General features: G+C 49.0%; 11 protein-coding genes across 11 annotated transcripts; 3 read left to right on the forward strand and 8 right to left on the reverse strand.

Annotated features, from left to right (window-relative positions):
- Nucleotides 1-444: 444 nt before the first annotated feature.
- N7481_002047 (SEC14 family lipid-binding protein) lies at nucleotides 445-2014 on the forward strand (the record flags this gene model as incomplete). The annotated part of the gene is made up of 4 exons (XM_057261266.1): nucleotides 445-722; nucleotides 802-943; nucleotides 1032-1406; nucleotides 1472-2014. The coding sequence occupies 4 exons, from the start codon at nucleotides 445-447 to the stop codon at nucleotides 2012-2014; spliced, it is 1338 nt and encodes a 445-aa protein (XP_057126198.1).
- Nucleotides 2015-3994: 1980 nt separating this feature from the next.
- On the forward strand, nucleotides 3995-5041 carry N7481_002048 (sterol desaturase family protein; the record flags this gene model as incomplete). Its single annotated transcript, XM_057261267.1, has 1 exon — nucleotides 3995-5041. One exon carries the CDS (start codon nucleotides 3995-3997, stop codon nucleotides 5039-5041), a length of 1047 nt encoding a protein of 348 aa, XP_057126199.1.
- Nucleotides 5042-5554: 513 nt separating this feature from the next.
- On the reverse strand, nucleotides 5555-5791 carry N7481_002049 (uncharacterized protein; the record flags this gene model as incomplete). Its single annotated transcript, XM_057261268.1, has 1 exon — nucleotides 5555-5791. One exon carries the CDS (start codon nucleotides 5789-5791, stop codon nucleotides 5555-5557), a length of 237 nt encoding a protein of 78 aa, XP_057126200.1.
- Nucleotides 5792-5805: 14 nt separating this feature from the next.
- On the reverse strand, nucleotides 5806-6363 carry N7481_002050 (uncharacterized protein; the record flags this gene model as incomplete). Its single annotated transcript, XM_057261269.1, has 1 exon — nucleotides 5806-6363. The coding sequence occupies one exon, from the start codon at nucleotides 6361-6363 to the stop codon at nucleotides 5806-5808; it is 558 nt and encodes a 185-aa protein (XP_057126201.1).
- A 768-nt stretch (nucleotides 6364-7131) lies between these two features.
- N7481_002051 (uncharacterized protein) lies at nucleotides 7132-8872 on the reverse strand (the record flags this gene model as incomplete). Its single annotated transcript, XM_057261270.1, has 3 exons — nucleotides 7132-7527; nucleotides 7586-8158; nucleotides 8240-8872. 3 exons carry the CDS (start codon nucleotides 8870-8872, stop codon nucleotides 7132-7134), a joined length of 1602 nt encoding a protein of 533 aa, XP_057126202.1.
- Nucleotides 8873-10176: 1304 nt separating this feature from the next.
- Nucleotides 10177-10812, reverse strand: N7481_002052 (C6 zinc finger domain protein; the record flags this gene model as incomplete). Its single annotated transcript, XM_057261271.1, has 1 exon — nucleotides 10177-10812. The coding sequence occupies one exon, from the start codon at nucleotides 10810-10812 to the stop codon at nucleotides 10177-10179; it is 636 nt and encodes a 211-aa protein (XP_057126203.1).
- Nucleotides 10813-12369: 1557 nt separating this feature from the next.
- N7481_002053 (uncharacterized protein) lies at nucleotides 12370-16754 on the reverse strand (the record flags this gene model as incomplete). Its single annotated transcript, XM_057261272.1, has 3 exons — nucleotides 12370-13995; nucleotides 14046-16403; nucleotides 16458-16754. 3 exons carry the CDS (start codon nucleotides 16752-16754, stop codon nucleotides 12370-12372), a joined length of 4281 nt encoding a protein of 1426 aa, XP_057126204.1.
- Nucleotides 16755-18230: 1476 nt separating this feature from the next.
- Nucleotides 18231-21219, reverse strand: N7481_002054 (uncharacterized protein; the record flags this gene model as incomplete). Its single annotated transcript, XM_057261273.1, has 3 exons — nucleotides 18231-18272; nucleotides 18341-20624; nucleotides 20675-21219. The coding sequence occupies 3 exons, from the start codon at nucleotides 21217-21219 to the stop codon at nucleotides 18231-18233; spliced, it is 2871 nt and encodes a 956-aa protein (XP_057126205.1).
- A 324-nt stretch (nucleotides 21220-21543) lies between these two features.
- N7481_002055 (YjgH family protein) lies at nucleotides 21544-21990 on the reverse strand (the record flags this gene model as incomplete). Its single annotated transcript, XM_057261274.1, has 1 exon — nucleotides 21544-21990. The coding sequence occupies one exon, from the start codon at nucleotides 21988-21990 to the stop codon at nucleotides 21544-21546; it is 447 nt and encodes a 148-aa protein (XP_057126206.1).
- Nucleotides 21991-22625: 635 nt separating this feature from the next.
- On the reverse strand, nucleotides 22626-24130 carry N7481_002056 (DUF1479 domain-containing protein; the record flags this gene model as incomplete). Its single annotated transcript, XM_057261275.1, has 2 exons — nucleotides 22626-23792; nucleotides 23864-24130. 2 exons carry the CDS (start codon nucleotides 24128-24130, stop codon nucleotides 22626-22628), a joined length of 1434 nt encoding a protein of 477 aa, XP_057126207.1.
- Nucleotides 24131-25427: 1297 nt separating this feature from the next.
- On the forward strand, nucleotides 25428-26522 carry N7481_002057 (uncharacterized protein; the record flags this gene model as incomplete). Its single annotated transcript, XM_057261276.1, has 3 exons — nucleotides 25428-25479; nucleotides 25557-25798; nucleotides 25872-26522. 3 exons carry the CDS (start codon nucleotides 25428-25430, stop codon nucleotides 26520-26522), a joined length of 945 nt encoding a protein of 314 aa, XP_057126208.1.
- Nucleotides 26523-26645: the final 123 nt, after the last annotated feature.

Raw genomic sequence — 26645 nt, forward strand, 5'->3', positions numbered from 1 at the left:
TGACCAGAAGTCTACAAATTGGGACCGGGCTTTCTGTCGATCGTTCCCAGGGATTGTAGGGACCGATTAACTTTGCCCCAGATCTTCGCCCTTGCAGTTGAAAGTATACCTAGTCAACCTTTTCAAGTTATTTATCTTATATAAGGGCAACGGGGTACTGCTAAGATATTATCTGCTAGTGAACGTCAGTCAATCAGCATAATACAAATATAAAATATTCAAAGTTACCACTACTATTCACTTGACCCCGACTCTCGGCATATGCCACCATCGGACTCCGAAACCCTGAAGGGTCCACAGGGCGGCAACCCCAACTCCACCAAATTTATTTCCTTACCGCCTCTTCTTACTTAGGCGCTTCCCCTCCGATCCCCGATCTTCAACTGAAACCACTGGGGCCGATCGCCACGAACTCCAAAAAGTTCCAGAAACCCATACTAGAAGATGTTCTGGCGGACCAAGTCCCACGACAGCCACGCGTCCGAGGACCCGGCCCTCGCGCGCACCGCGTCGGCTTCGAAGAATGATCCCGCCGCCTCTGCAGACCAGGCCTCCGGAACCGCATGGCTTGCCGGACACTTGAACCATTTGACTCCGGAGCAGGAGGAGAAGCTGCGCGAGTTCAAGAGCGTCTGCTCAGAGCGCGGATATTACACCGAGGCCGTGAAAGAGGGCGAGGGTGTTGAGGCTAAAGAGCCTAGCCATGATGATGCGACTATGCTGTAGGTTACACTACTTGACGCTATACCCCTGAAACAAGGCACGAGGCAAATAGAACTGACGATGTTTATTTTAAAATAGGCGATTCCTGCGCGCTCGCAAGTTCGAGGTCGAGGGGGCGTGGGGTCAATTCAAGGATACCGAGGATTGGCGCAAGGATAATGCCATTGAGTCGCTATATGCGAACATCGGCGTGGACTCGTACGAGGCTGCGCGTCGGATGGTATGCGCTTTCCCGCAATCATTTTCTTTCCTGCTGTCTTTTCCCCCCACAAGAGCGCTGAACTAATTCTGATTTCGCTTTTCTGTAGTATCCCCAATGGACCGGTCGTCGTGATCGCCGCGGAATCCCCGTCTACGTCTTTGAAATCCGCCACCTCGATAACAAGGAGATGACAGCTTATAATAATACCATGTCTACCGGTACCCCGGAGACTCACAAGTCGTCGACTATCCCGGCGCGCCTGCTGAACCTGTTCGCTCTCTACGAGAACTTGCTTAACTTCGTCATGCCTCTGTGCTCCGCCCTTCCGCGTCCTAATCCCGAGACCCCTATCGTGACATCTACTAATATCGTCGATGTGAATGGCGTCGGGCTGAAGCAGTTCTGGAACTTGAAGAGCCATATGCAGGATGCTAGTGTGTTGGCCACTGCTCACTACCCCGAAACTCTGGACCGTATCTTCGTGAGTTGTCCTTATACTACCTCCATCATGCATTGAGGTGGACCTTTTCCGCTAACTATCTCCAGATCATTGGCGCACCTGCTTTCTTCCCTACTGTCTGGGGCTGGATCAAGCGCTGGTTCGACCCGGTCACCACATCCAAAATATTCATTCTGTCCGCGGCCGAAGTAAAGCCCACTCTAACTGCTTTTATGGAACCCTCCAGCATCCCCAAGCAGTATGGTGGCGAACTGGAGTGGAAATGGGGCGAAATGCCTCACCTGGACGAGCCCGCCCAAGAACTGCTGAAGGGCCTGGAGCAAGAGCCCGCCGAGGGCAATACGAGGAGGGGACTTCTTAAGGGCCCTGTTCTGTTCAAGGGCGATGTGGTCGAAGTGCTGGGCACTGAGGATGGCAAGGACCGTCGGGCTACTATTCCGGTCCCTCAGTCCGAGCTGAAGTTCAACGGCCAGAGTGAGACAGAGACAGAAAAGGGGTCCTCAACCGAGACTGCAAACGGAGATGCAGAGTCGAATGCTACTCCCGCTGCTGCTGATAACGAGAAACCTATTCAGAACGTGGCTGTGAATGTCAGCGAGGAGGCCCGGACGACAAATGTCGCGGTCTAGTGGGATCTTCTCAGAATCTCCGCTGAGTCGGATTTGTGGAAAAGTGAGAGGTCGTGACTGACATGACGATTCAGATTCAGATTCGAATCCAATTTCACATGACCGAGGCATGACTCACTCTCACTGATCTTCTTCATCGTGGGGCTTAGTTTTCTGTTAATCATGCATGGCCCAAAACACGTCTGCCTGGGTCCAAGGAATTTTTTGATTATTCGATGACTGAGAATTGCATGTGCATCGTGTGTTTGGCATAGAGAGGGCCCGCAATTTTGTTTTGGTTTTTCCTTCTTCTCCCCAACAATTTTTTTTCCCTGTTGATCTTTGGTTGTCGGGATTGTTACTCCCGGTAGCCTATGATGAGCGGGTCTGGGCCTGGCTGACTGTGCCTTTCACACAGTCATGTCTAGTTCCGGATCTGTTTACCTTTTATTATCTTTCTCCCAGTCACCATGAGATATGGCCTGCGCTGGAGTGTCTGCTTCGATCGAGTGGACTGTTTATGACTTAATCCCTTGTGTTTCTGTCTACTAGTGCTTTGTTGCCGGAGCTATCTGGTAAATAGATTATATAGTATCAATTTCGGTTTCTTTTTACAGGCTTTGGTGGCTCCTCTCTGCCCAGGTGTGTCCCACCCGGGCATAGCACAGACTCGGAGGTTGTCGATATCCTACCTAGGTACATACTACTAGTAGTAAAACACCGTGAACTGCCCAGACCTTGGAAATTGCTGAGAAATACCGATAGACAGTGTTCAATCAGTCCGACCGGAGATATATTCGTATTCTAGTACTAGTAGCCTTAAGTAGATCTATACAAGCCACTACTAGAAAAAAGTCTATAACAAACGACATGAGATCTATTGCTTCCAAGATTACCTACCAAAGAACTGGGCTCAAGGTCAACTGATAGATATACCAACCTCATACTTACTACTAACTAGTAGTATGTGTATCCATACCCTGTGGGAAGCGCAGCCGCGTTAGTTGGGCTAGTCCGAATATGGATCCGCTAGACCGGATGTGGAAACAATTTGCCGGTCGACCAGTAAGTGTCGACTGCTATGAGCATTGACCTGTTGGTGATATAATTGTTTGTGCTGAAACAAGACTGAGGGCGAGTGTGTGTGCTCTGTATGGAGTACTGAAAGTGAATCAAACAAGTTAGCATATGGTGTGGCATGATGTTCGACAGAGCATACAGTAAGTAAACAATACTAGTACATCGTAGTTCCTAACTGAATAGGCCCTTCCCCAACATTTTCGGCCATACCATGAATAAACTTGATCTAATCAGATTATAGATTATGTTACTTTACCCTGAGCACGGAGTACGTATTTGTAAATACGCCAATCGCTGATTATTGAGCATTGAGATTGTGTGACCTTCAAACGTGGTGGACCTGCAGATCAGGTGACTGTCAGGGGCACATGTCTGCACGAGCCCTGTCAGGTATCGACATCAACATCGTCAATTTTGGGTATGCAGCACGTCGTCTACTAGTACCGGGGCTAGGCTGGGCCATAGCGATTTTCGACCAATGCCGAGTCGGTGAGGGCGATCATGGACTGTGGGGTTTACTCATCGTGCCATCATGCCCACCATCCAGCCGTCTAGCCGTTAGGCTCCCCCGTGGTCGCCCGATCGATGAGGGGGAACAAAGTGGATGTATCACTAGGTCGCGGGCGCTAATAGCGTTTGGGATTGTTGGGACAGATGCGATGCCAGGAATAGGGATCGATGTCATGTTCAGCCATGTTCGCATGCTGCAGAGGAGACCCCGAGGCTCAATTTTGTGGAGTGTGGATACTATTCACATGCATCGCTCCGCGCCGAACAACTGGGGCGAAAGGTGGATCGACAAAAGCCAAACGTCCCCTTTAAAACCCCCACGCCACCCCCGGACTCGGGGGTTTTGAAGGCACGTCGAAAATCTACATCTTTAGCTCTTCATTCGACTATTTACGTCGCTCCCTGCTCGCCATGAGTGTTCAGCGCAATACCAAGGACTCGATGAAGTCCACCTGGCGGCATCAGGCCCGCTCGGAGTGGACTCTCTTCCACTGGTTCTACGAATTGCTCGGCATTCACCCAGAGCACCTCGATTCAGACGTCCCTGTCCATCTGAAAGAGGATGCCGTCCCGTACGTCCCAGATTGGTCTATGCACCGCTGGGTTCTCACGCACGCTGCTATTCCGCTCCTCATTCACCACGCCTACGTCCAGTGCACCGGTCAAAATCTCGGCATGCTAGGCGCTTTCATTCTTTATAGTTTCGCGTTCAAGGGTATCGCCATCCACGAACTCCACGTCCTCCGACGACTGGGCCATATTCACGGTTTCCTCGATGGCGACAAGCACGCCCGTGACGGCGTCCCCGATATTGGCGTTGCCAAGGTCGTCCGCTCATTGATATCCACCTCGACTTTCCGGCCTATGTTCACCGTCATGCTTGCCTACAGCATCGCTCTGCCCCCATCAACGATGAATTTCTTCTGGTTGCCCATTGAGGCCGGTCTCTACGGCATCATCCTCGATTTCTGGTTCTATTGGTACCACCGCCTGATGCACGACGTCGGCAGCCTCTGGCAGTACCACCGCACCCACCACCTGACCAAACACCCGAACCCACTTCTGACCCTGTATGCCGATCTGGAGCAGGAGTTCTTTGATATCGCCGGTATCCCGCTGATGACCTTCTTCACTATGCGATTCATGGGGATGCCGATGGGTTTCTACGAGTGGTGGATCTGCCACCAGTACGTCGTATTCGCCGAACTCGCTGGCCACAGTGGTCTACGTGTCCACGCTACTCCCCCTTCGACCTTCAGTTTCGTACTTCGGTGGTTTGATGCTGAGCTCGTTATCGAGGACCACGATTTGCACCACCGCAAGGGCTGGAAGCAGAGCTACAACTACGGCAAGCAAACTCGTCTCTGGGACCGTATTTTTGGTACCTGCTGTGATCGGATTGAGTCCGTGCCGAATAATGTTGACTACGTCAACCAATCACCGATGCCGCTATATTAGTTGGGTGTGATGGATGTTCATATTTAACTTCTTCCTCCCGCTTTCCTTGTACATGACTTTTTCGTTCAGATGCGATTGGAGCGGCATCTGTGTTTGTTTTCTTCTTTGTTTTCTTTTTTAATCTGGCCTATAAATATGTGATACCATGCTAGATACTTTATGTTAAATGCCAATGAATGAATGATCTTGAATATCAAGCGAGTGGAGTCAAACCGACCTAGCCTTGAACTTGAAATATTTCGAACTTACTTTAATGCCCAAATGTGGCTCTATACAACTGGCTACATGTCGAAATAGCTTACTTCAAGTTCTAGTAGAGTTTGAGAACTTGGACTTACAAACAAATACTAACTTGCCCTTGCTGGCTGGGTATGTATTCAAGTGAATAGATGCCGGTGCCTCACTGAATAGGCCAAAACACCTAGGCACGCTAGATCTAGGTACTTTTGCTCCCATCGTTCGAGCATCTGTCAACGGACTCTTAGTAGTATCCACTATCTATATCCACCGAGGTCATTTCCAGAATTGCTTGAAGTCGACACCGTATTCTTTCCATGCATTCTCAGCCTCGAAGTCCAGCTTTCCATCTCTGGAAGGGATCAGAAAATCAGACCCATGCTCGCCATTCTCGCCATTCTCCACGGCGTAGATAACTAGATGCGTCTTCCCTAATGTCAATTTGATGGCGCCTTCAATAAAGATATCAGGTACATATTGACGCGATGCAGCCTGGCCTTGGATCGTGGACATAATATTGTCCAGCACTACACCCGCTTGTGTCCAACCCGCACGCCCCATTCGCGGACCGGAATGATCGGCCACATCCCCAAATGCGAAAAAAAGTCTTTGATATCGCCTGCAAGCTGGACACCCACTGCACCACCGCCAACAACAGCAATCTTCGGACTGGTCTCGATAGTCTGCTGTGCGCTCTGGAGCTTTGGACATGCTTCACTCCGTTTATTGCATGATAAATTTGCAGGCAACGGCTGCGTTGTCCCCGTCGCAATGGCGAGACATGCGTAGTCGATCCTCTCACCAGATGCCAGTAAGACCTGAGAATCTGTCATGGCGATAGCCTCCTCTTGGATGCGAGTGAGAATGCCTAGGGGAGCACCCTTTGCGATAAAATCATATGGAATGAAAGCCCTCTGCTCGTGTCCCTTCAAGACTGAGTACTGTGGGAAATTGAAGATGTAGTTGAAGTGTGAGTGCTTCTCAATCCACACCACCTTGTAGCCGGTTGGTAATGTCTCGGTCAAGCGTCGCACAAGCTCGGTGCCTGCGAAAGACCCCCCCCAGTACCACGGTATTCTTCGCATCTGGTGTGTTTCTCCATGTCCAGCTGTGACGGTAGGCGGCAACTCGCCGGATGGCAGCACGACCCAGGTAGGGACCAACCACTACAAGTGCTTTGGTGATAAATGTGGCTTTGTCGGATAACATTGTTTAGTATCTTGCAAAACCTCTGTTGTAGAATTTGACTTATAAAAAGAAACAGGGAGAGGGATAAGATGTGTGAGAGAGAGATAGGGAACGAGGAAACGAGATTGCCGGCAAATTTTAGGCACCGAGGACTGCGCAAAGCGTCGGTCTTTCCTATACTACTCAAAGGTACATTACCCTCAGCTAGTGACCAACTATCTTTTGGCACTCATGAGATGGCAGACTATTCAAGAAATTGTTTCGTAGATCTTTGACGGGGTTCATCGTGTCCATCCTTTTCTGCCTGGCTGGGTATTACCTACTAGTACTAAATAGTAGAAGAGATCGAGCAAAAGAATCGGAATTCTACACAGCTTGCTATTAAAGCGACAGGTACACCTAAGATCCTGCCCACCCCATATCCACCAAAAGCACTTCTGGGATTGCCTACTGATCTGACCCCGTACCCTAGGCTGATTGAAAGCAGTAGTCCCGGGCACAGTTCAATCACCGACACTAGGCTTTGGTTATTTTGATTATCCTGATTATTGACTTCCAAGGTTTTAGATAAAAGAATATTCTAATGTTTGACTTCAATCAGTAGTAAAGTTTTCATAAATTCTTGCTATAAAATCCCGAAAAGAACCTCTGTTTACATATTACGGTCAACTTGAATGAGATGGCGAAGGTGCACCATGCTCGGACATCAAGCGCTCCAACTGATCAATCGACTGTTGAACCTCTTCCTGGCTTGGAATATTGACAATAAAAAAGTAGAGGATATCCTCTTGTAAGAGTCTTTTGACAGTTCCCTTGCGACGTTTCCTTTTCTGTCGCGGATCTCTCGCTGGGCTGCCGCGGGCAACGCGTCTATCATACCGTCTTTCGCGTCTTGCCATTCGTCGAGCTTTCCTTCTGGGCACGGGGTTAATGGCTCCACCAGTCAAGAGTGCAACCAGAGAGCCACTGTTGGCGGGGTGGTTGGGGTCATTGTATCGTGATCGAAATTGTGATTGCTGTGTCGATTGCGAAGCTCGAGAAGGGTCTTCATTCTCAGCATCCTATAGGTTTTTGTAATTAGCAAAACGTGGGATCAGTAGGGACAACAAAAAGTCTTACATGAAACGCCTGCCCTCTGCGATCAAAGTAGTCCTGAACCCACGAGCTTGCATTCTTGAATTTATCACCCATACTAGCCACCTTTCCATCATCCTGAGCCTTGGCCGCCTGTTCTGCAAACCGATCTAGGTCGGGATAGATGAGTTCAGCCGCTTCGGGGAGTTCAACCTCTCCGTCGATCCGACCGCTGGCGAGTCGGATATTGTTCATTTTTTGTTTCGTCTTGGACAGATTTGGATCCGGGTTGCTGTATTTTGCAGCCACTTCGTCAATATTAAGCTTTTTGCTCGTAAATATTGTTTGGCCTATAGTGCTCGAAAGCTTTTGCAATGCACCTTTTTGTTCGCCTGGGATTGATTCTTTGAATGACATAACCATGCCGAATAGCCCGCGAGGCATGAGAATATCTTCGTTGAATTTATCAAGGAACGTATTCCGGCGTGATCGGGACTGAAGTTCTCTCGCTGTTCCAGCTGCTGTGGCCACGATGGGACTGATAATCTGCGCTGCTAATTCGGGAACAAACCCGACGACATTTGCGGCCATATAGACAACATCGATCCATTTATCGGACTGGATAGATCGTCAGTAATCTTTCCGCAAATGACGTTGAGTTACATGTGAATGTGCCTCAATGGATTATTTGTTATTCACCTTGCTTGCCTTCTCCCAATCCACGAGAAACTGCAAGAAAAGTTCCTGATTGACACCGCATTCAGCGAGGACCGGGGCGTAGGCCCGCACGAAGCCATATTGTTTCTTTCTGGGTCGACGTTGTGGGATAATAACGGGGCAGGGAAGCCTTTGGGCTGGTTGAGAGGGACCGGCCATCTGCACGAGCTCACGTATCATTTGCTCCTCTCTCATCATTCGGTCGCCTTCCGACACACCCGCTGGCAGAGCCTCAGACTCTTCATATGTTGGCGGTCTGACCCGCTCCGCCATTTCATCGAGCTCCCACTCAGCTTCATCTTGTTCAAAGGCATCGTGGTGGTCTGAATCTAAGCTGTCACTCTCCGAGTCATACCCGGCCTCGGCCGCTTTGGAGCGATGCTTCTCGTCAGGACCAGTCAGATCACCTTGGGCATATGTGCTACGAGAGGACTCTCCAAAGCCGGTTGGATGAATCGAATCGCCATAAGCAGGTGGAGCATCTTGAGTATCATGTGGTGTAGATGAGGTAGAAGGTTGAGCAGAAGATGGCTCTCCTGATCGTGAGCGAGCAGCCTGGATAGCCTCTGATGTGAAGCCAATACCTGCGCCGAGTAATTTGACGAGCTTTCCCATGGTGGCAGAGTTTTAAATAGATAACAAAGATTCGGCTCTAGGACGAGGGAAATAGTTAGCTCTTTATAAGGTTATATTCTTCACCGTGACCCTCGTATCCACAGTTGTGATTGGCACAGCCCCGCCACCCGCGTGCTGGTTACCGCTCTTGGACAACTTGAAAGTCTAGATCTCGATAGGCATCAAGCGGTGATGATCTATCATTATTATCCTCCCCCGAAATCGATTCAGGCGACGGTTGGGGAATACACAAAAAAAGAAAAAGAGATTACAACCCGGATGACGGCAACGAGGAAACTATTACGGAGCTGGATGACAAGATGATGATGAATCCGAAGTAGTATATCAACAGGTTGGAGAAGAAAGTAGAAGAGCAAAAGGAGCTTATCATACTCTTGGATAGACAAGTGGGAGGTCTCTTGTATCACAATGATAACAGAATAAGAGACACCTGGTATCTAGAAGAGATTCCTCCGCCTGAGGCCCATTCGGGGGCATGGTCTCGCAGACTAAAAGGTTGGATATTTTGGTGCTACCAATGGGCATTTGGTTATAGTAATAAGGGCATTGGGAAGTGGAAGGATGTCCCAAGTGAGACAAAAAAGGTGACCATTGCCAGGCTGAAGGGATGGGTTGTTCAGGGGTACTTCGATGAGATCGTATCGCGAATGCCTCCCAACTTTCGGAAGAACGCCCTGGCATGGTTTGTTCAAATGCTCATAACCAAAAAATGCCTCGAACTGTTCTTCGGAGACAGCCCATTTTGGTATATGAAAGGGGCAGTTGGGGATGATTGCGACGAGACTGGTACATGGGTCTTTTCCTCGCTCCCTGAACTACACATAGAATATGAGGACATATCCGTCTATTCATATTTTTTGAGTTAACAACCTAAGTTGATTACATCACGCAACCCCTAGCTCATTGTCGATTTGTTTCAGAAAAGACCACATGTTACAGTGTATTAAATACACTGCATTTCGCTTTACATGTACTAACAGATTTAAGCTAATGGAAAGCACTATTTCGCACTGCATACCAACTTTGACATAGGAAAGGTTTAAAAAACAAGCAGGCTTTGTTTTAAATTCGGTTTATTGAATTCGTAGGCTATGTAAGGTTATTATTCTTATCAATAGACCTTTGTTTCGATTTGATGCTCTCTAGGATATCCATCGAACCAATCAAGCGCTTCTCAACCAGAATGTAAATAAGCATATGTATTTCTCATCGGAATCGCTCACTAAAAGTGAAACGATATCATCATCCATTAGGTGAGTATAGAAACATCAAAAATAGCCGAATTAAATAGTAGAGCCAGCCCCGGCCAGGCCTACAGAGGCGTCAGCGCTAACAGCAGCGGTATTATTCCTCCGTCTCATCTGCTCATATAGTGCGAGACACGTCACGAGTACGATAAGAAAGAAGTCCTCCCCCAGATCTAATTTGACTTCCAATACCTGACCATCGCTTTCGTTTCTCGAGGTTGGAGGGTAGAGGGCTGAGTAATTTGCAAAGACTGCTGCGATATCCCCCGTCCGATCGTGGATTAACTCTAAGCTTCCTCCCTGAGTAAAAGTCAAATGATGCTTTGCGTGCCATGTGAAAGTTTCAGGTTTACCATGATCTAATTCATGGGTAAAGCTATATCGAAAGGTTCCCCGCTTCACGCGGCTTAGGGACTTCCAGCGAAAGGCCCCGGAGTTGTTGTCATTGAGCCCAATCTTGATATCTGCTGAGACGTGACGATATTTCACCGTGGCCATCACATGACCTTGACGAGTGCTGTCATGGAAAACCAAATCCGACTTGCCTGGCGTCATCTTGCTGTTTTCTACATAGATCGGGCTTGGGCCAGAAATCTCGTAGTTGCGTTTCCAGTAGGTGGAGTTGATAGTGTAGCGCGCTGGGCCCGTGTGGTCTGACATAGATGTAGACATGACTGATTTTTTGGTAATCTCGGATTGAAATATACTTGAATTTGATAATATTGGAATCACGAAGTTCCCTGCTTGTTCTGTCGAATACTAAGTAACATTGCTTATACGGCAGACACCATCTTATATAGTGTGACACCCTCATTGCTGGCCCTGGGTTGCCTGGCGCATGTGGCGGAGAGATCTAATCGCAAGGCTGAGTATTTTTGGCCCCTTAAAATCACACTGAATCGATGGGCTTCCAATCGCTGAGTGGTATAAGTCTAGGCAGGGTAAATGATTTGCCACCGTGTCTTTCAAAGTTGCATTTTGGGCTCAGCCAAGAAACTTGGCCGACTAAGCCCCGGTCAGGCGACCCTCGATGATCACATTTTATGTGATTCTTATCAAGAATTAAGCATAGTATGATTAAACTGCACGCATATTTAATGCCCAGAGCGGCAATATCCCAAGCTAGCAAATATATGACGTATCTCTGGTAATTGGCCCTAAAGGTTCTTGTCAGATCATGCTGTCAGTATCAGTGGAGAATTAGCATGTCAGGATATGTATTAGTTTACTGTTTCGTAAACTAGCCGAGATTAGTCATGCTTGCGCCCATACAATTTGTGTGTGTACAAGCATAGCAATTCAGACAACTATCCATGGATATGATTGGGCCTACAGAAAGGATATATGCTGTGTTAATTACCACTAGTATGCAAGCACCCGGGAACCCATATTTCTTTGTGTTGTGTTTGGTAAACTGGTTCAGCCCGCAGCCTCGGTGTGGTAACCACCCCGCATATGCACTGCCAACCTGCGCCCGATCGCATATCTTTCTTTTGAATCAAACAAGATTTTTATCCTGGATAAGTTCCGATTGATCTCATTCGTGCTAAATGCATACCAGTCCGTACACTTCTAACAAATGTTGATAGTTAGTAAGTAAATGGAGATCTGCGCTATGAGGGCGATAATAATTACCGTTGGCAGCCACTTCACCGCTCGGCAATCACGCCAACATCAACATGTGGACTCACTGTCCGTCCGATCTGGGAGTCGATTGTGTCGAATTACTCCATACAGTACAGACCCGCTCAGAATCGACTTCCATGTCGGAAACATAGAGAAGCTCTTTTAAACCCTAATCACATGATACGTGAAAATAACGCGTTTCGTACATACTCGTAATAGTACCAAATACTGTTTATAGATCGTAAGCCAGATGCAAGAGCCTAGAATTTGACCCCTGGAGCTCCGAGAAAGTTCCACGCGAACGCAACAGACAGCACAAACAAAGCAACATCCGAATTGGCAAAGTGTCAACTTCTCCCGTCTGGTTCTGACTTTGATCCAAGGAGACAATACCGCCAAAGGCTGTAACGACCTAGCACAGTAGTTAATACCATTTTCAAAGAGAGCAGCCTGCATACAAACCGTCGTGATGAGGCCCTCAGACCCTGTCTTGTTGCCGCTACTCTCCCACCGGCGCTCTTCAAGCGTTGATTTTGGATCAAAACTATGAATGAGATTTTGCCAGCAACAAATAGCATTCGCACTACTAGACGGTTTATTTGACTAGTGCATGTTCCAGAACCGGTCAGAACTTATCAGGATGAAAGACTTCCTCGCGCGGATGATCAAGCATCCAAGCCAATGTACTCCTTTTCGGATCTCCTGCACCCACTCGTCTAAAGTGATGTTCTGTTCTCCCCACGGCACCATCTCCCACGGCACTTTTCCTTTGGACATCATCAAGGCCATGCGTTCCTCATCCCACTTGGGAACTTCTAGAAACTCGTGGTCTCGATGGCAGATGTTGTGCTCCAGCTTGCCCTCTCGTAGTTTCTTCAGACAGTTTCCCTCAAGCATCACGGATATACAGTTCATACATATCCACATCTCACTAGGAACCTTCCATAGGTGCTTACACTGGCCATAGCAAGGTAATCCCATATCAATTTCGGGTTCTTCTCCGTTATCAGAGTCATTAGAGTCATTAGAGTCGTTAGATGAACTGCTGAGAGCCGCCAAGGCCAATGCTGCGGCCATATTTTTCTTGTCACCAAGCGGAATGAAGACAAAGAGCAACTTCCCGAATGCTTGGAAATCGTTCTTTTCGTCTTCATCAGAAAGTAGCTCTAGCGCTACTTGTACCAGGGTTCGCACTATCTCTCTGGCTTTTGCATCGTTACCGCTGACATGGTAAAACCGGGCAAGATAAAGTTGTGGAGGAAGGAGAAGCTGAGACTGAGTCACTTCTTCCGGCACCATGTCAGAAATTTTGCGAAGGTAGTCCGCTACTGAGTGCGGATCTTCGTTCGTCTTCGCAACGAGGGCTCTTTGTAGATATAAACCACCCAATCCAGCAAAGATCACTGGCAGCCCTACATATAGAGTAGGCAACGGATGATCGTTAAGCGCGTGTTCCCACAATTGAATAACTTTGTCCTCCCGTCGGTTTGGTTGAGCATTGAGGGTAGCACCATAATAATAACGTGCCAGGAATAAAAGTTTGTAATCAGCCCTCTTCTCAGCCATCTGAATCGTGGTTTCATAAACAAGATCCACAAAACCAGACTGCTGTGTTGCGAGGGCGGTGTTGTTGATCACGAAATGCAAAGATGGCCACATCGCATTTCTTGAGACTAAATCCGCTATGTGTTTCTTATTATCGATCGTTGCCAGATGTTCAATGAATGAGACAATTGTAGTCCACATTTTTTTGGCTTCATATTGCAACAAGACATTCATCGATCGATCTGTGCGTCGAGGATCTTGTTTGAGGGAGACTGCATATGTCGAGATGGCAAGATCGTAATTTTCGACTTTCCAATATGCCTTGGCTAGTTCGTAGTTCATTTCTGCAAGGCTTTTCGTGTGACTAGTGATTTGCATCCATGCTGAGTCACTTTCCTGGCGGCTGATCGTCGTCTTTAATATTTCGATGGCCTCATTCGGTGAGATCAGCTTCGCCTTGCACAACGATGCTCTCCAGTTTTTGGGTTCCATTTTCAATGCAACATCGCATTGTTTGATAGCTTCATCTGGATTCCATGTCTCTTTATAGACCAGTGCCATCTGTGTATGCCACAGTGTGTCTTTGTCGGTGAGCTGGAGTATGTCGTGAGCCCACTGCTCAAACCTAGTGGCGCAGTCAATGCTGACTTTGGTGTGGTCTTCGATTTCCTTATTAATGCGAATCTAATATCAAATATTAGCATGGTATGAAGCCCGGGCTTTGAAAAACTGACCTTTGAGAGAAATCTATCCGTGAAGTCGTAAATCCCATTGACCTCTCTAGCCGAGGATGGTTCCCTGAAGCAATGATAGGCCAATCTGGCAACAGATCGCTTGAGTAGCCCCTCGAATGTATTATGGGTGACGACCTCCTTGATCCAGTTCCGGTCAGACTCTTCGGTCACGCTCGAAACCACTGCAGTATCCTTGAACCATCTAAGCACTTGATCAATATCCTGACTGTCTCCCACCCAATTCTCTCTTGGTTGGTGACAACTGACAACGTCGCCCTGTTCCGGCCACATGAAGGCGTCGATGTATTCATCTACAGTGAACACCCTGACCAACAACTCCCCGACCAAACTCTTTTGTTCACGATCCACCATAGCTAAGTCAACCGAGGAGAGGTGCTTGGTAAGATGCTTCCGAGCATATTCCTGAAGTGCAGCGATGCTTGGTTCGCGGCTCTTGGACAAAGCGCGTAAACAATTTAATGCCAGTAGCAGATGGCCTGTATCGTGGTCCTCCTGTTGGACCTGATCTTGCTTTTGCTTCAGCTTTTGTTGCAGGTACGTATCAATGTCAAGCTTCTTGTACACATCAGGAGGGCACACTTTGTCAAGGAAATGCTTTATCATATTGACCTCCCCAGACTGAATTTCCTGATCGCTTTGTTGATCGGGCTTTTTCAATTGACGGCGTTGTGGGATGGCGTTCAAAGCCTTCGAGGATCTGAAGCCGACACGTCCCCTACTGTTAACTTCAAACAGCAAATACTTAGTGCGAAATCGCTCAGGAAGTGGCTGCATCGGAGCTTCACCAATGTTCATGTACAAAGCCGCGGCGAGTTGCTCTACCGAAATAGGCTCAATGGCATAAGAGACCCAAAGAATAATTTGATTAATCTCACGGATCTGTCTTGAAGTTCTCTCGCGATTCAACTTCTCGACCTCATCCGCGATTTGATTTGAGCGGTCTTGGCGAGCGCCTTGGATGACCTTTTCGATTTCCTCCATATAATCCAGCGTGCTGATTGTATCCAATGCCGAGTTGATTTTGTAGTAGTCGCCTGCAGCCGCTTCTGACAGATCCTCGCGGATTTTCTTTCTTCGCTCAGCTACTCCAAAACGCTCAGTATCAGAGAGAGTGTCGAATTTATCCATTCTGGCTTCGATGAACTTCTGGACGTCATTGGAGTTATTGCCGCGAATTGGGATGCTTCGGTAGGCCACGCCGCTTCTTTTGGCCTGTGCAAATGCCGCTTGGGTCCCAGTCAGGAAGATTCGAATCTTCTTTTTCGTGGGTTCGGATGCCAGTCGAAGGAACTTGAGCAAGGCATTGTCCATATTGTCACTCAATCCGTCGATGACAAGATAGAAGACGGCATCCATGTGCTCTACTTCTGTGTTTCCCAATAAGAGCTTGGGTATGATCTCATCCGGATCAAGCGTCGTGGCCTTTTGACAGATACGAGACGCCGATTTCATGTACGGCCCATCTTTTTGTGTGAACTGCCAGATAAGTGACTTGGCCGTGTGGTCAAATCCCTGACCGGGCTTTTCACGGTCAAGGAAAACGTATGCTACCAGATGTCGAAAACCGGGGGTTATCTTGGGCATTTCCTTTTGCAGGTGTCTGACCACCGATGAAGTCAAATAGCTTTTGCCAGTGATATCTGCACCCTCGACCCCCAAAATTGGAGATGAGACAAGGTCGGCTACCCACGACTGAAATGCCGCATGTTCCAGAAGCCACCTTCCGGTGCCGGGCACGACAGAATTGCGAATTTCGTTGTATCTCGCCAACCAATGCTGAACAGGCGCTTGTCTAACACTGTCCCATCGATCAGGGTCTTTGTCAAAAGCCAGAATATCCATTAGGGTTCGTTGCTGGCCCTCTGTCTCGACCCTTTCCTTCTGATCCGCACCATTCTGGACCATCATGTCGACAATCCGCTTGCTAAAGGTGGCCCCTTCTTCGGCGCTGGTTGCCGCTGCGCAGGCGCGTTCGAAAGTCTGGGCAGAAACCAATCCACGCTCCTTAGTAGCCAATTTCTCCATTTTACCCAGTAGTCCCTGGATGTCGTTCTCTTGTAGGAATGCAATTTTCATACCCGTTTTGAACTTGTGGCCAGCTGAATACCGCAACTTCAATGCAGCGTCGCAAATATCGACGAACAGCGACAACTGCTCTGCAGCAACTCTGCTTAGCTTCGCATCCATCTTTGCTTTGACGTAGTAGTCGAGGCGGCCTAGGTGAGCCGAACAACTGTCGAGCAGATCTGCGAGACCTTCAAAGGCACCTTGGTAACCTTCATACGCGTTGATGAGGAAGCTAATGACGTTGTAGCACTGTCCAGCTGGCGCAAAGACCTTGTAGTTGTTTTCGTTAGTCGAGTTTCACATTCAAGCGGGATGACCACTAACCGCTGATGCTCCATCAGCAACAATACCCCCGACTGTCTTGATCAGACCCATTGTGCGTCCAAACGCGGTTTTAACGGCTTGGCGGGTCGGTGAATCCTCTTCCTTTTCCTGGGAGGCGTCGAGATTTGCAATGACATTGTCGACATCGAGACCTTTATTGACTTCTTTTCCCTCGTTCCGTGCCAACTGGCTCACTTTCTCTTGAACTTGCAACCATATCTTCGTGAGTTCTTCGTTACCGGTCGCATCCAGTCCCAAGGGTACACCTCCCAATACGGTGGAAGCCAGTCCATCCATTGGCGCTGTGTTTACAGGCCGAGATTGAAGTGGGTGTGCCATAGGGGGGTTCAACAATCTCAGGCTGAATTTCCTTCAAAGGTGGTGGTGGCTGCGCCACAGGAGATTGAGCAGACTGAGCCTGATCACCTTGCGAAGGAGGTGATGTTGGTGACTGTCCTGTGGGAGGTTGAAAAGATTGAGGCTTGCTATCTTGCAGTGTTGGTGGTTGAAGTGGCTCTTTCGGCGCCTTGAATTTTCTCCGTAGCCATCCCATGGCTAAAAAAGTATCAACGGTGTGAAGTGAATAGTAGAGAATTCCTTCCCCTTTACATTCTGCATTTTGTTTATCATAAAATCCGTTTCACACCTCGTTCAGCTGGCCCGGCCGGATGGTTCGTCTCGTGCAGTTCATGCGAGATGACATAGAGCGGGACGATCGCAATCTCCCATCCTTCAGCTTATTTGTTTGTTGGGTATGGACAGCCGCCAATCGGTGATGAACCCCACTTGGACTCGAAGATCAACCACTGAAACGGAATAGACAGCTCGCATGGGTATTGAGTTAGATTTCACTAATGTATCCAACGAGCGTATACAATCTCCACAGAAGCGGGGGCACCGTGGAATCGAAAGGCATTGCTACGCAGTATAACTGCGTAGTAAATTTTCTACGCGCAAGTTTCTTTGGGACGAATTTTTCAGCATAAATATTAGGGACATATTGGTTTCTCTCTTAATTTAGTTATGAGATGCTTCTCCTGATTAACGACCAATATCACTAGGCGTTAGAGTACTGTATCACATCCGGATTCATAAAAAAAAACAAGGTGGAACGAATGAAACTCGGATAGTTTGTGTTGGTAGAAAACTCGTAGTTGCGGGTTCTGTTCTTTAGCTTTCTGCCGGGCTGTCTTCTTGGCCTAGCATAGAGATATTCTTCTATACTGGGCAATAACGATCAACATTTCGCCTGAGTCAGGGTCGACCGTATCGTTATCTTAGAGATAATTTAGTAGTTATACTCTAGACATCCGTCGCTGAAAGGTCATTTGGCAAAAGAGTCTATCAGCCGATATGAGGAAGAAGAGAAAGACACAACTAAAACGAGAACGAGAACAAGAATAAGAGGCCAGAAAGACGAGGGAGGACAACAATGAACTTTAAAAGACTTCCCTTTCAACCTTGGCAATTACGTTACAAGACTCATGCCCAGCTGTTTTTGCTATTGCATCCCTTTTCTTACGCATCTTGCCTGTTATGCCCGATTTCTCGATTTTATTATTTAACACTGGTTCTTTTTCTGGTTTTATTGAGTCCCAATGGATTGGGACCTTCTGTGCAGGTATGGCTGTCACTAGTAACGATTTCTCTACGAGATCATCTCAAAGGATCCGGCAAAACCATGAGAACTAAAAGAATTCTTGTTCCCAAACCTATAGATTACATTCTTAAATCAGTCAAACAGGTATATGCATCTCAAACGTTTCTATGGGACTAAGTAGCTTTCCAGAGCAAGTTAACTTGCTTTTTCCGGGCCTACCAGACATGCGATTAGCGTTGAACAAAGATAACAAGGGGGTAATAGAGAGTAGAAGGGTACTTACAACTGGGGCCAAAAAGATGACACCGCCAGTCAACGCCACTACAGTCAAGACCAACTGCAATTTGGAGAAGCTCTTGCCCAAAACATCGAATGCCTGGCTGGGGGTAGCGCGAGTTCCAAAAATGTCGCCACCGTACGCAAGGACTAGGCTGGTGCTCTCCAGTAATGTGGGACGAGAAAGTACATCTTTAATACCAGCGACATCACGTGCGTGCGTGAGGTACCATTTTCCATCGAAGTCAAGGAATGGTGCGTAGCGGAAGAGTCCCTCTTCAGCCTCGGCAGAAGTTGGGTCTCGGTCAACGGGGCGACGAGGGTCCAGAACAGGACGAGGGATTCCGACGATGGAGTTGGAAGATGGCAGAGTGCAAAGAAGCTGGCGGGTGGTGATGCCTTGGCGGGTCTGGGTCACGATCATGTGGGAGATGGGCTCTGCGATCATAAATGATTGAGAGACAACATGGGGAAGCGGAAGGCTGTCGGTACCGCTGCCGTGGAGACTGGAGTAGTTTCCAGCCGCGTCCAGGGGACCACGGTCGTTGGCAATGGAAGACTCGTAGAGCTCAGATATGACCAGCTGGTAACCCTTGGCGGAAGATTCGCCAATAGCATCTCCGAAAAATGAGTATGCGAACCAATTCTCAGACATCACAGACGAAATAGGCTGTGTAGGATCCACACCAGCCTGGGTCGCTGAGTGAAGGACCTTGCCAGAGACGCCATCTAGAAGGTAAAAACCGGCAACATGTTCTTTCTCATTGACAGCTGTCACAAGTACCAGATTCGTACTGAGGTACTTGTACAGAACAGACCGGTTTCCAAGAACCTTACCAATCGATGCCACAGGGTCATGCGCGGGCCGAGCAGTTGCCTTGACGACCCTTTGGCCCGCCGGAGGAACAAACTCCCACACAGGCGTCTTGTTATCACTCTCAATCCAGCCAAGGACCCTACCATTGACACTAGTGGTAACCAAAAACCCTGTAATTTCGTTGAATGGAGTAACAGGGCTGCCGTCCTCTCTGATACCAACAGCACCGAGGCGAACAAGCGAAGATCCATCTGACACCACAAAGTTGGCAATGGACTGAACATTTGTTGCTTCCAGAGGGGGTTGAGTGAAAGTTTCTCCTGTCGAGGCATTGATTGACACATGACTACCGTCACTGAGATCAATGATAACTTGCCCCGGACGAGCCGTAATGTCTTTGACGTCCCATGCCTGTTCCGACGCCTGGACACTCCAGATCACCGAGCCTTGTCGGCCAGTATCAAGAGAATAAACTCGTCCGCTGCGGGTGGCCACGACGACAGGCTTGGCGACTCCGAAGCTATCCAAGTTGGTGACTTCATCAGACAACACACTACTGACGATACGCTGCGGCAGCTCCTTGAGCCAATCTGGCAGGTGCTGGAGGTCACGCATATGACGCTTGACACGGTGAATGTATGCGCCATGAATGCTATCATGTCCCTCAACCTCCAGCTCATGAGCGAGGTCTTCCTTCTCTTCAGCCTCAACCCAGATGGCAGCAACAGCTTCGATCAAGGCCTCGGGGCGAGTCCACTCGATCTGGCCATTTCGAATCAATTGCCAATCTCCAGAACCCCGCAGAACGACAGCTCGAACAGCCACAGATTTGCCCTTTGCGACCACTTCGGCTACTGCAGCCTGAGCATAATCGGCAGATGAGGCATCCACATCCCAACGCCCGATGATACCATGAGAGGCGGAAGAGACCACAACAACCTCCGAGTTGGTGACGCGGGTGAAGTAAACGTTGGCATCGATACTGCTAGTGGCGATCACAGACTGACCCTGTAGGTAAGGCAGCTGATAAGCCTTGGTTACAGCTGCCGACTTCAAATCCACGTGGTAGACCTCTGCCCATGCCCCGGATCCAGTCTTATAGTGAACCAAGAAGTGCGGACGGGAGTTCAGCTTGTGAGGAGCATGGACCGTAATTTGGCGTATCTCCTCACCGGAGGTATTAGCAATGGCGAGGGAGCTGATTTGCTTTGACCCAATAACATTGATTTTGAGGGTCTTGTGCGCCTTATCGGTCCAGACAATCAATGGGGACGCAGTGTTGGCCCCAACGAAAAGGACAGATTCGGGGCCCGTGATATCACCTTCAGTGTTCAAGACCTGTTGGCTAGTTTGGCGGCCAGTGACGGGGTCGAGTGCAGTAACCTTGATCTTTGAACTCTTCAGAATACCCGATTGGAGCGAAATGTAGAAAACCTCAGTGGGAGAAGACGAGACCTGGAATGGAATATCTCCGCTGGAGGCCAATGTTAGCAGCGCCAGAGTACGGGGAAATCTGAAACAAACCTTTCATCGATATATTCCCACTTCACAGCTCCTGAATCGCCATCGAATCGTCTGACGGAGCCGAAGCTTTTGCCAGAAATCAGCGCAAGCGTGTCTCTAGTGTCAGATGTCGCTGTGGGATCCTCCAGTTCGAGAAGCTCAATGTCAGCAACGGTATTGCCGTCAAATTGCTGGTCCCAAATCAATTTCCCATCTTGGGCACCCCACGACGAGATGTAGTCTCCTGCTGCACCAACAACGGCGTTGTTTCCATCCAGGCCACGCAAGAGACCGGCCCCGCCAGCCGGAGAAGCCGATCGCGAGATGTTGTGTCGCCAGACCAGTGCGCCATCACGGGGATTGACTGCGCCCAGGATCGACTTGTCGGACAAAGTGTAGAGGAGTGATGCGTTAGAGGCGGAAGAGGGCTTGAGGAAGAAGGTCGAATCGGGGGATGGGGCACCGAGGAGGGCGTGGTGGAAGTCAATGTGATTGACCTCGTCGGAAAATATGGCTGCCGCGGGCGATACGCACGCAGCGGCCAGAAGCGCCGCCTGAAGTCGCATGTTGGTAGACGAGCGACAATCAGGGAGGGGGGGAGAGAGGAGAGGTGGAGGTTGAGGTGGAGGGTGGGTGTTGTCGACAGCTCTGGGCGGAGATGGAGACGGAGACGAGATGGCCCCCCGGACGGCAGCTAGGCGGAACGCATTCTTTTACTCCACCAACACCAACTTGAACAGCCAATTCAACCTCTCATCTCCTCCCAACTCAACATCTCGACATCTTTGAATTCTATAATCTATGAAAACCCCAACTGAAATACGCTCCAACGATAAACAAAACAATTTGATTGATTCTTCTTCGCTTTTCTTCTGATTATAGACCCAGCATCATTCTTCCGCAATGGCGTCCACTTCAATCTCAACCAGCATGTCATCATCCACGAAGCTATTAGCTACTACAATCATAGTCGCAGCTGCTCCAACCTGTCCTCCATTTTGCTTCCCCAGAACTTCCCTGAATGCCTCGCCAACAATCCCGCAATCCTCTTTCCTGCTCACGAACATCCGACACCGAACTACACTCTCCGCCCCTTTCCCACCGACCGCTTGAATAGCTTGAATGATCTCCTCCAATGTCACACGTGTTTGCTGTCTGGCATCACCTGGATACCTGACTCGTGGTGCCTCTGGAGGAGAATCGGGATCTGCGGCAGTCGAGCCGGATACAAATATATGCTGTCCACGACGGACTGCTCGGTAGTAGCCGAACCGAGCTTCCCATGGGGAGGAAGTGCTGTAGAAGCGTTTGGTTTCGGAACTTGCTTCTGGAGACATGATGTAGTTTGTGGTTGATAGCTCGGGGGCTATCCGTCAATTCGAATGAAGTGTTAGAGTGCTAGGTCATCAGCTTGCGAGTCAGCTTTTCGAGCTCGGGTGTCCGGTACCTCAAGTCGTAATTAACTTGGTTTGTAGAAGATCAGTTAGGATTGAATTTTTGATAGACGGTCTTCCAAGTGGCTCTCAATCTCGTTTTATGCTGCCCCGCTACTCTCGTATTGTCCGGGTGCGAGTGAGTCATGCATTCCATTCTTTAGGAGCGAGTGGCTACCAATACTTGAAGTGGGAAAGCGAAAAACACTGATTTCCTTCGATTGAGATACCCTATATCAACTAATATGAAATATATATTGACCCTAACTCCTAAACTACCTAGGTACTACTTGTATCAACCCTCCAAGGCTGGAACACATAAACTCCGCTTAAGCTTCACAACTTGAATGTGTACAGCTCTAAATGCCTCATTCCAGGTGCTTCTACCTCATCTATACCTTCGATCGATTAGAATAGCGAGACTCCTATCTAATGCTTATTTGAGTTGTAATAGGATGTTTCAGTATGAATGCAATATTCCCCTCATTTTAAAGAACTAATAACACCTTTATATGATAACATGCAGTTGAATCTTTATTTTACAAACCAAAGCAAGCCTGGTTGGCAGAACGCACAGCCTCCTTTTCACCCTCGCTCATAGAATCGGTAATCTCCCAGGGCTTGCTACCAAGTCCCATCGCACGCTGCCCCTCAGCATTCAACGATGACCACTGCAGAGCACCGTTAAATCCTCTCTCGCCGGCGCCGCCAGCTCCGGGGAAGTCCCAGGGAGGAGAGTAGTCAAGAGCTGCTTGGCGCTGCTTCTTCAGGTAATCGATGTTCATGTCACACAGAGGAGTAGCTGGGATGTAGAGAACACTAGAGTCACCTGCCCCGCGATGTTCCTTGTCCACTGAGTGTAGCATATCACAGTGCCAAGCGACAAAATCACCGGGCTCGACCTTCGGAACGGGGACCATAGTCGATTCCAGCTCAAGCTGGGGATGTGTCACTGGGTTGTACTCCTGGCAAGCGCCCGGAACAGAACCGGGGAAAGTGTTGTCTAGGTTGGGTTGTTGGGTTTGCACATCGAAGAATGGTCGCAGGATAGTGTATGCGGTGCTGTGTCGGATCATGGGGCAAACATGTAGTGAACCTTCGCCGGGGGCCGTCTCGGACATGGATAGCCAACCCTGGAAGAAACGCAACATCGAGCAGGCACCCGCACCGTTGTACAGGTCCATCTTGGCACCCAAGCGGTGCTTCGCGTCCCATGGATCATAGGCTTCCCAGTTGCCCTCAAGAATCTGTTTGTATACACTTGAGTATTCTGGATCTTCCCAGCGCTCCAGCGAGCCACCGTCGATATGAGGACCGAGCGTGAACTTGGCATCACCAGGGTCGCGAATTCGCAGGCGATCTCCGTAAGTGAGTGGATTGGATGTTGAGACCTTTGTTTTCGGGTCCGATGAGTGCCACAGGCGTTGCAGGAAACGCTGCGAATCCAGCACGTTGGGATGCGCGCGAGCCTCCGCCTGCGATGGGGTCCAGTACAATTCGTAGACGGCTGGAGACTCGGCTGGGAAAGCCTTCACGCGGTCCTTGTTGGCTGCGACGTACTCTTGGATGCGGTTCTTATAGTCACGCGCCTCTTTCCGGGGTACGACATTGCGAATAACCACAGTGCCACGGTGACGGATTTCTTTCATCGTAGCTTCAGGCACTTTGCCTGCCACAACATCGGCATATTCTACCGATGGGATAATCTGTTATACTGTTTCAGCAAATGGAATCAATTGTGGGATTGTTGACAGCTATCTGGAATGATGGGACATACGTCGCTGCCTTTGGTCTTGATCTTGTCGACCTCTTCTTCGAGGCTAGGCAAGAGCCGCTGCCAGCTCTCGGTCAAAGCCTTTTCATTTTTCTCGAACAACCTTGTCTTCAGATCACGAAAACGCGGGGGTAGAGGCTCCGGTTGGTAGTCGGGTCTTAAACTGGGGAAAACTGATGAAATATCGCCGGCGGCTTTAGTTGTTTGGGCCGCACTAGATGTCGATGCGGCGCGGGCAACAGTTTTTGAAAGGTGTCGAGACATCGCCATGATTGAGTATTAGATAGATCACTGAACAGAGATATCTTTAGGGAGTTAAATCTTGTCCCTTTATACGTTCGTCGCCATCGCGGGGTGTAGATGACTGACAGGGCGGCAGTCTACTCTCTCTTAGGAAATCTTCCCGCCCGCGAGCGGTTAGGCTACCAAAACAAGACTAGTGCACCATTTACATCTGTAGATTCAAGTTGGTGGTGAAATGTATCTCACAGTAAGATGATAGTATTAATAGATATCGAGGGCGATGAGCTGATTCTTCAGTGCTTTCGGGTGATCACACTACCAGTCACCTCTCGTTGCCACCCCAGGTTCGACTCCAGAGCCCAGAGTCTAGATATTCCTTAGATCTATTCAGTAGACCGACTGGCAATTGATGACCACTACGTTCTCACCTACCCATTCGCCGGTCATAACTAATATCGTGGCCTCGGACTCGACATCAGGGTCATTCAAAACATCCAAAAACGACTCTTCGTTCAATACATGGAAATAGATAGATGGAATTTTATCTGTAGCCAGGTGACCCGATACGAAATGTGATGCATTATCGAGGCTTCTTTATTGAAACACCTATGACGCTTCAGATATCAATAGTCAAATGGAACCCGATTTCGTCACGACGGTAGGTATATACGAAGGTGCCGGGAATGTTCCCGAATTTGAGGGGACTGCCGGGTTAGGAAATTTACCCGCCTTGATGGAGCAGAGTGAATGATGAAGTCATCTCCATCGGAGTTGCGGGGCGCTCGGCATTGCGCCGACTTGCCCGGAAATTCGTTGAAGCACACGGGGGAAGGTACGAGTATAGCAAAGCGGTCACTAGAGCATAATCGTTCTATTTGTGTAGATTTGGTGAGAGTACCAAAATCAGGATCTTTCGGGTTATACAGATTTCTCTTGAGAAGTAATTCCCTCCGAGTTATTGATTTCGAATAGGGCAATTCTGGCGATGAACGGTCTCCCCTCTGCCGATCTATCATTGATGGGCAAGAATGAAACATGGTCTGCATGTAAACCGTCAGATGACCCGGAAGGCCAAAAGCAAAGAGCTAGAATCTAACAAAACGGCAAAAGAGGCGAGTCTCGGCCTACACGTACTTCTCGGTCGAGGTATCGGTTAAATCCCACGCGGGGTGCTCTAAAATGGCTATGCTACGCGCTGTAAAGGGACCCGAAGTCCCACCATAGGTTCCACAGGGTACCCCGGCATAAAGAAGCAGACGGATCCGCAGGAGAGGGGAAAAGTATCTCTGAGGAAATCATCACTTACCCAGAAACTGATAGTACTATGGCTTTACCGGTTCAGGGTAGAACTGCCATCGTTACTGGCGCAGGATCCGGTAGGTCACACTTCTCTCATTAAATGTATATTGAAATAAACATGAACGACCTGGAACTTACTCTCATTGCCCGCTAGGCATCAACCTTGCATTTGCCAAATTACTGCTAGAAAATGGTTGCAACGTTTTGATCGCAGACTTGAGCCTGCGCCCCGAAGCTCAGGTGCTCGTGGACAAGCACCAGGCTGGACCTGTGAGAGCTGTATTCCAAAAGACGGATGTGACAGACTGGCCACAATTGGAGCGGATGTTTGAAGTTGCAGAGAAGGAGTTCAATGAGATCGATATCGTCTGTCCCGGTGCGGGGGTCTACGAACCGGTAGGTGTACTCACCTATTCTTTTATGATATTTCCGATCCCGGTTTTGCTAATCAGGTCTACGATTTGAACAGCACTGGAGTAACTTCTGGCGTCCTCCTGGTACTGCACCCAGCAAGGACTCCGGCGGTCGCTATGCCCTGGTGGATATCAATATCACACACCCTATCCGCACGACACAGCTGGCGATTGCTCATTTCCTGCGCCACCGTGAGAACGGTCGTCCCAAGCACATCGTCCATATCTCCAGTATTGCTGGACAGAATTCTGCATTTGCAGCCCCGATCTATGTGGCGACGAAACACGCCATCAACGGCCTGGTACGATCACTTGGTAAACTCGAGAGACTGGGTATCCGAGTCACCGCCGTGGCGCCCGGAGTGATCAAGACCCCTCTTTGGACAGATCACCCGGAGAAGCTGAAGATGGTGTCGGACAGTTCCGACGAGTGGGTGACTCCCGAGGAGGTTGGCGAGGTGATGCTGGCCCTTGTGCAGCAGGAGCAAGTGAGCGAGGTCATTGGCGATCGGTCCGGAAAGGGCAAGCAGTTCACCGTGTCTGGAGGTAACATCTATGAGGTCTCCAAGACAGTTCGACTGGTAAATGCGTTCAACGATGAGGGGCCCGGCAATCGGCCGGGAAACACTGCGTCCGACCACGCAACGGTGGAGGAGGAGAGTTTCGGACTTCTGGCGCAACCGGGATGGGGACGATCCAAGCTGTGAGAATTTCCAATGTAGTCAGAATGAGTCCATATCACGCCATTAAAGAACGACGACTATGATGCCATCATGCACGAGAAGCAAATATAGCATTCCCACATCAATTGTAGAGGAGAGTAAAAGCGG

This window comes from Penicillium waksmanii (genome assembly GCF_028829765.1).
Source record: "Penicillium waksmanii strain IBT 27052 chromosome Unknown utg000002l:1.0-3326099.0:1.0-3328782.0, whole genome shotgun sequence".
NCBI classification, from domain to species: domain Eukaryota; kingdom Fungi; phylum Ascomycota; class Eurotiomycetes; order Eurotiales; family Aspergillaceae; genus Penicillium; species Penicillium waksmanii.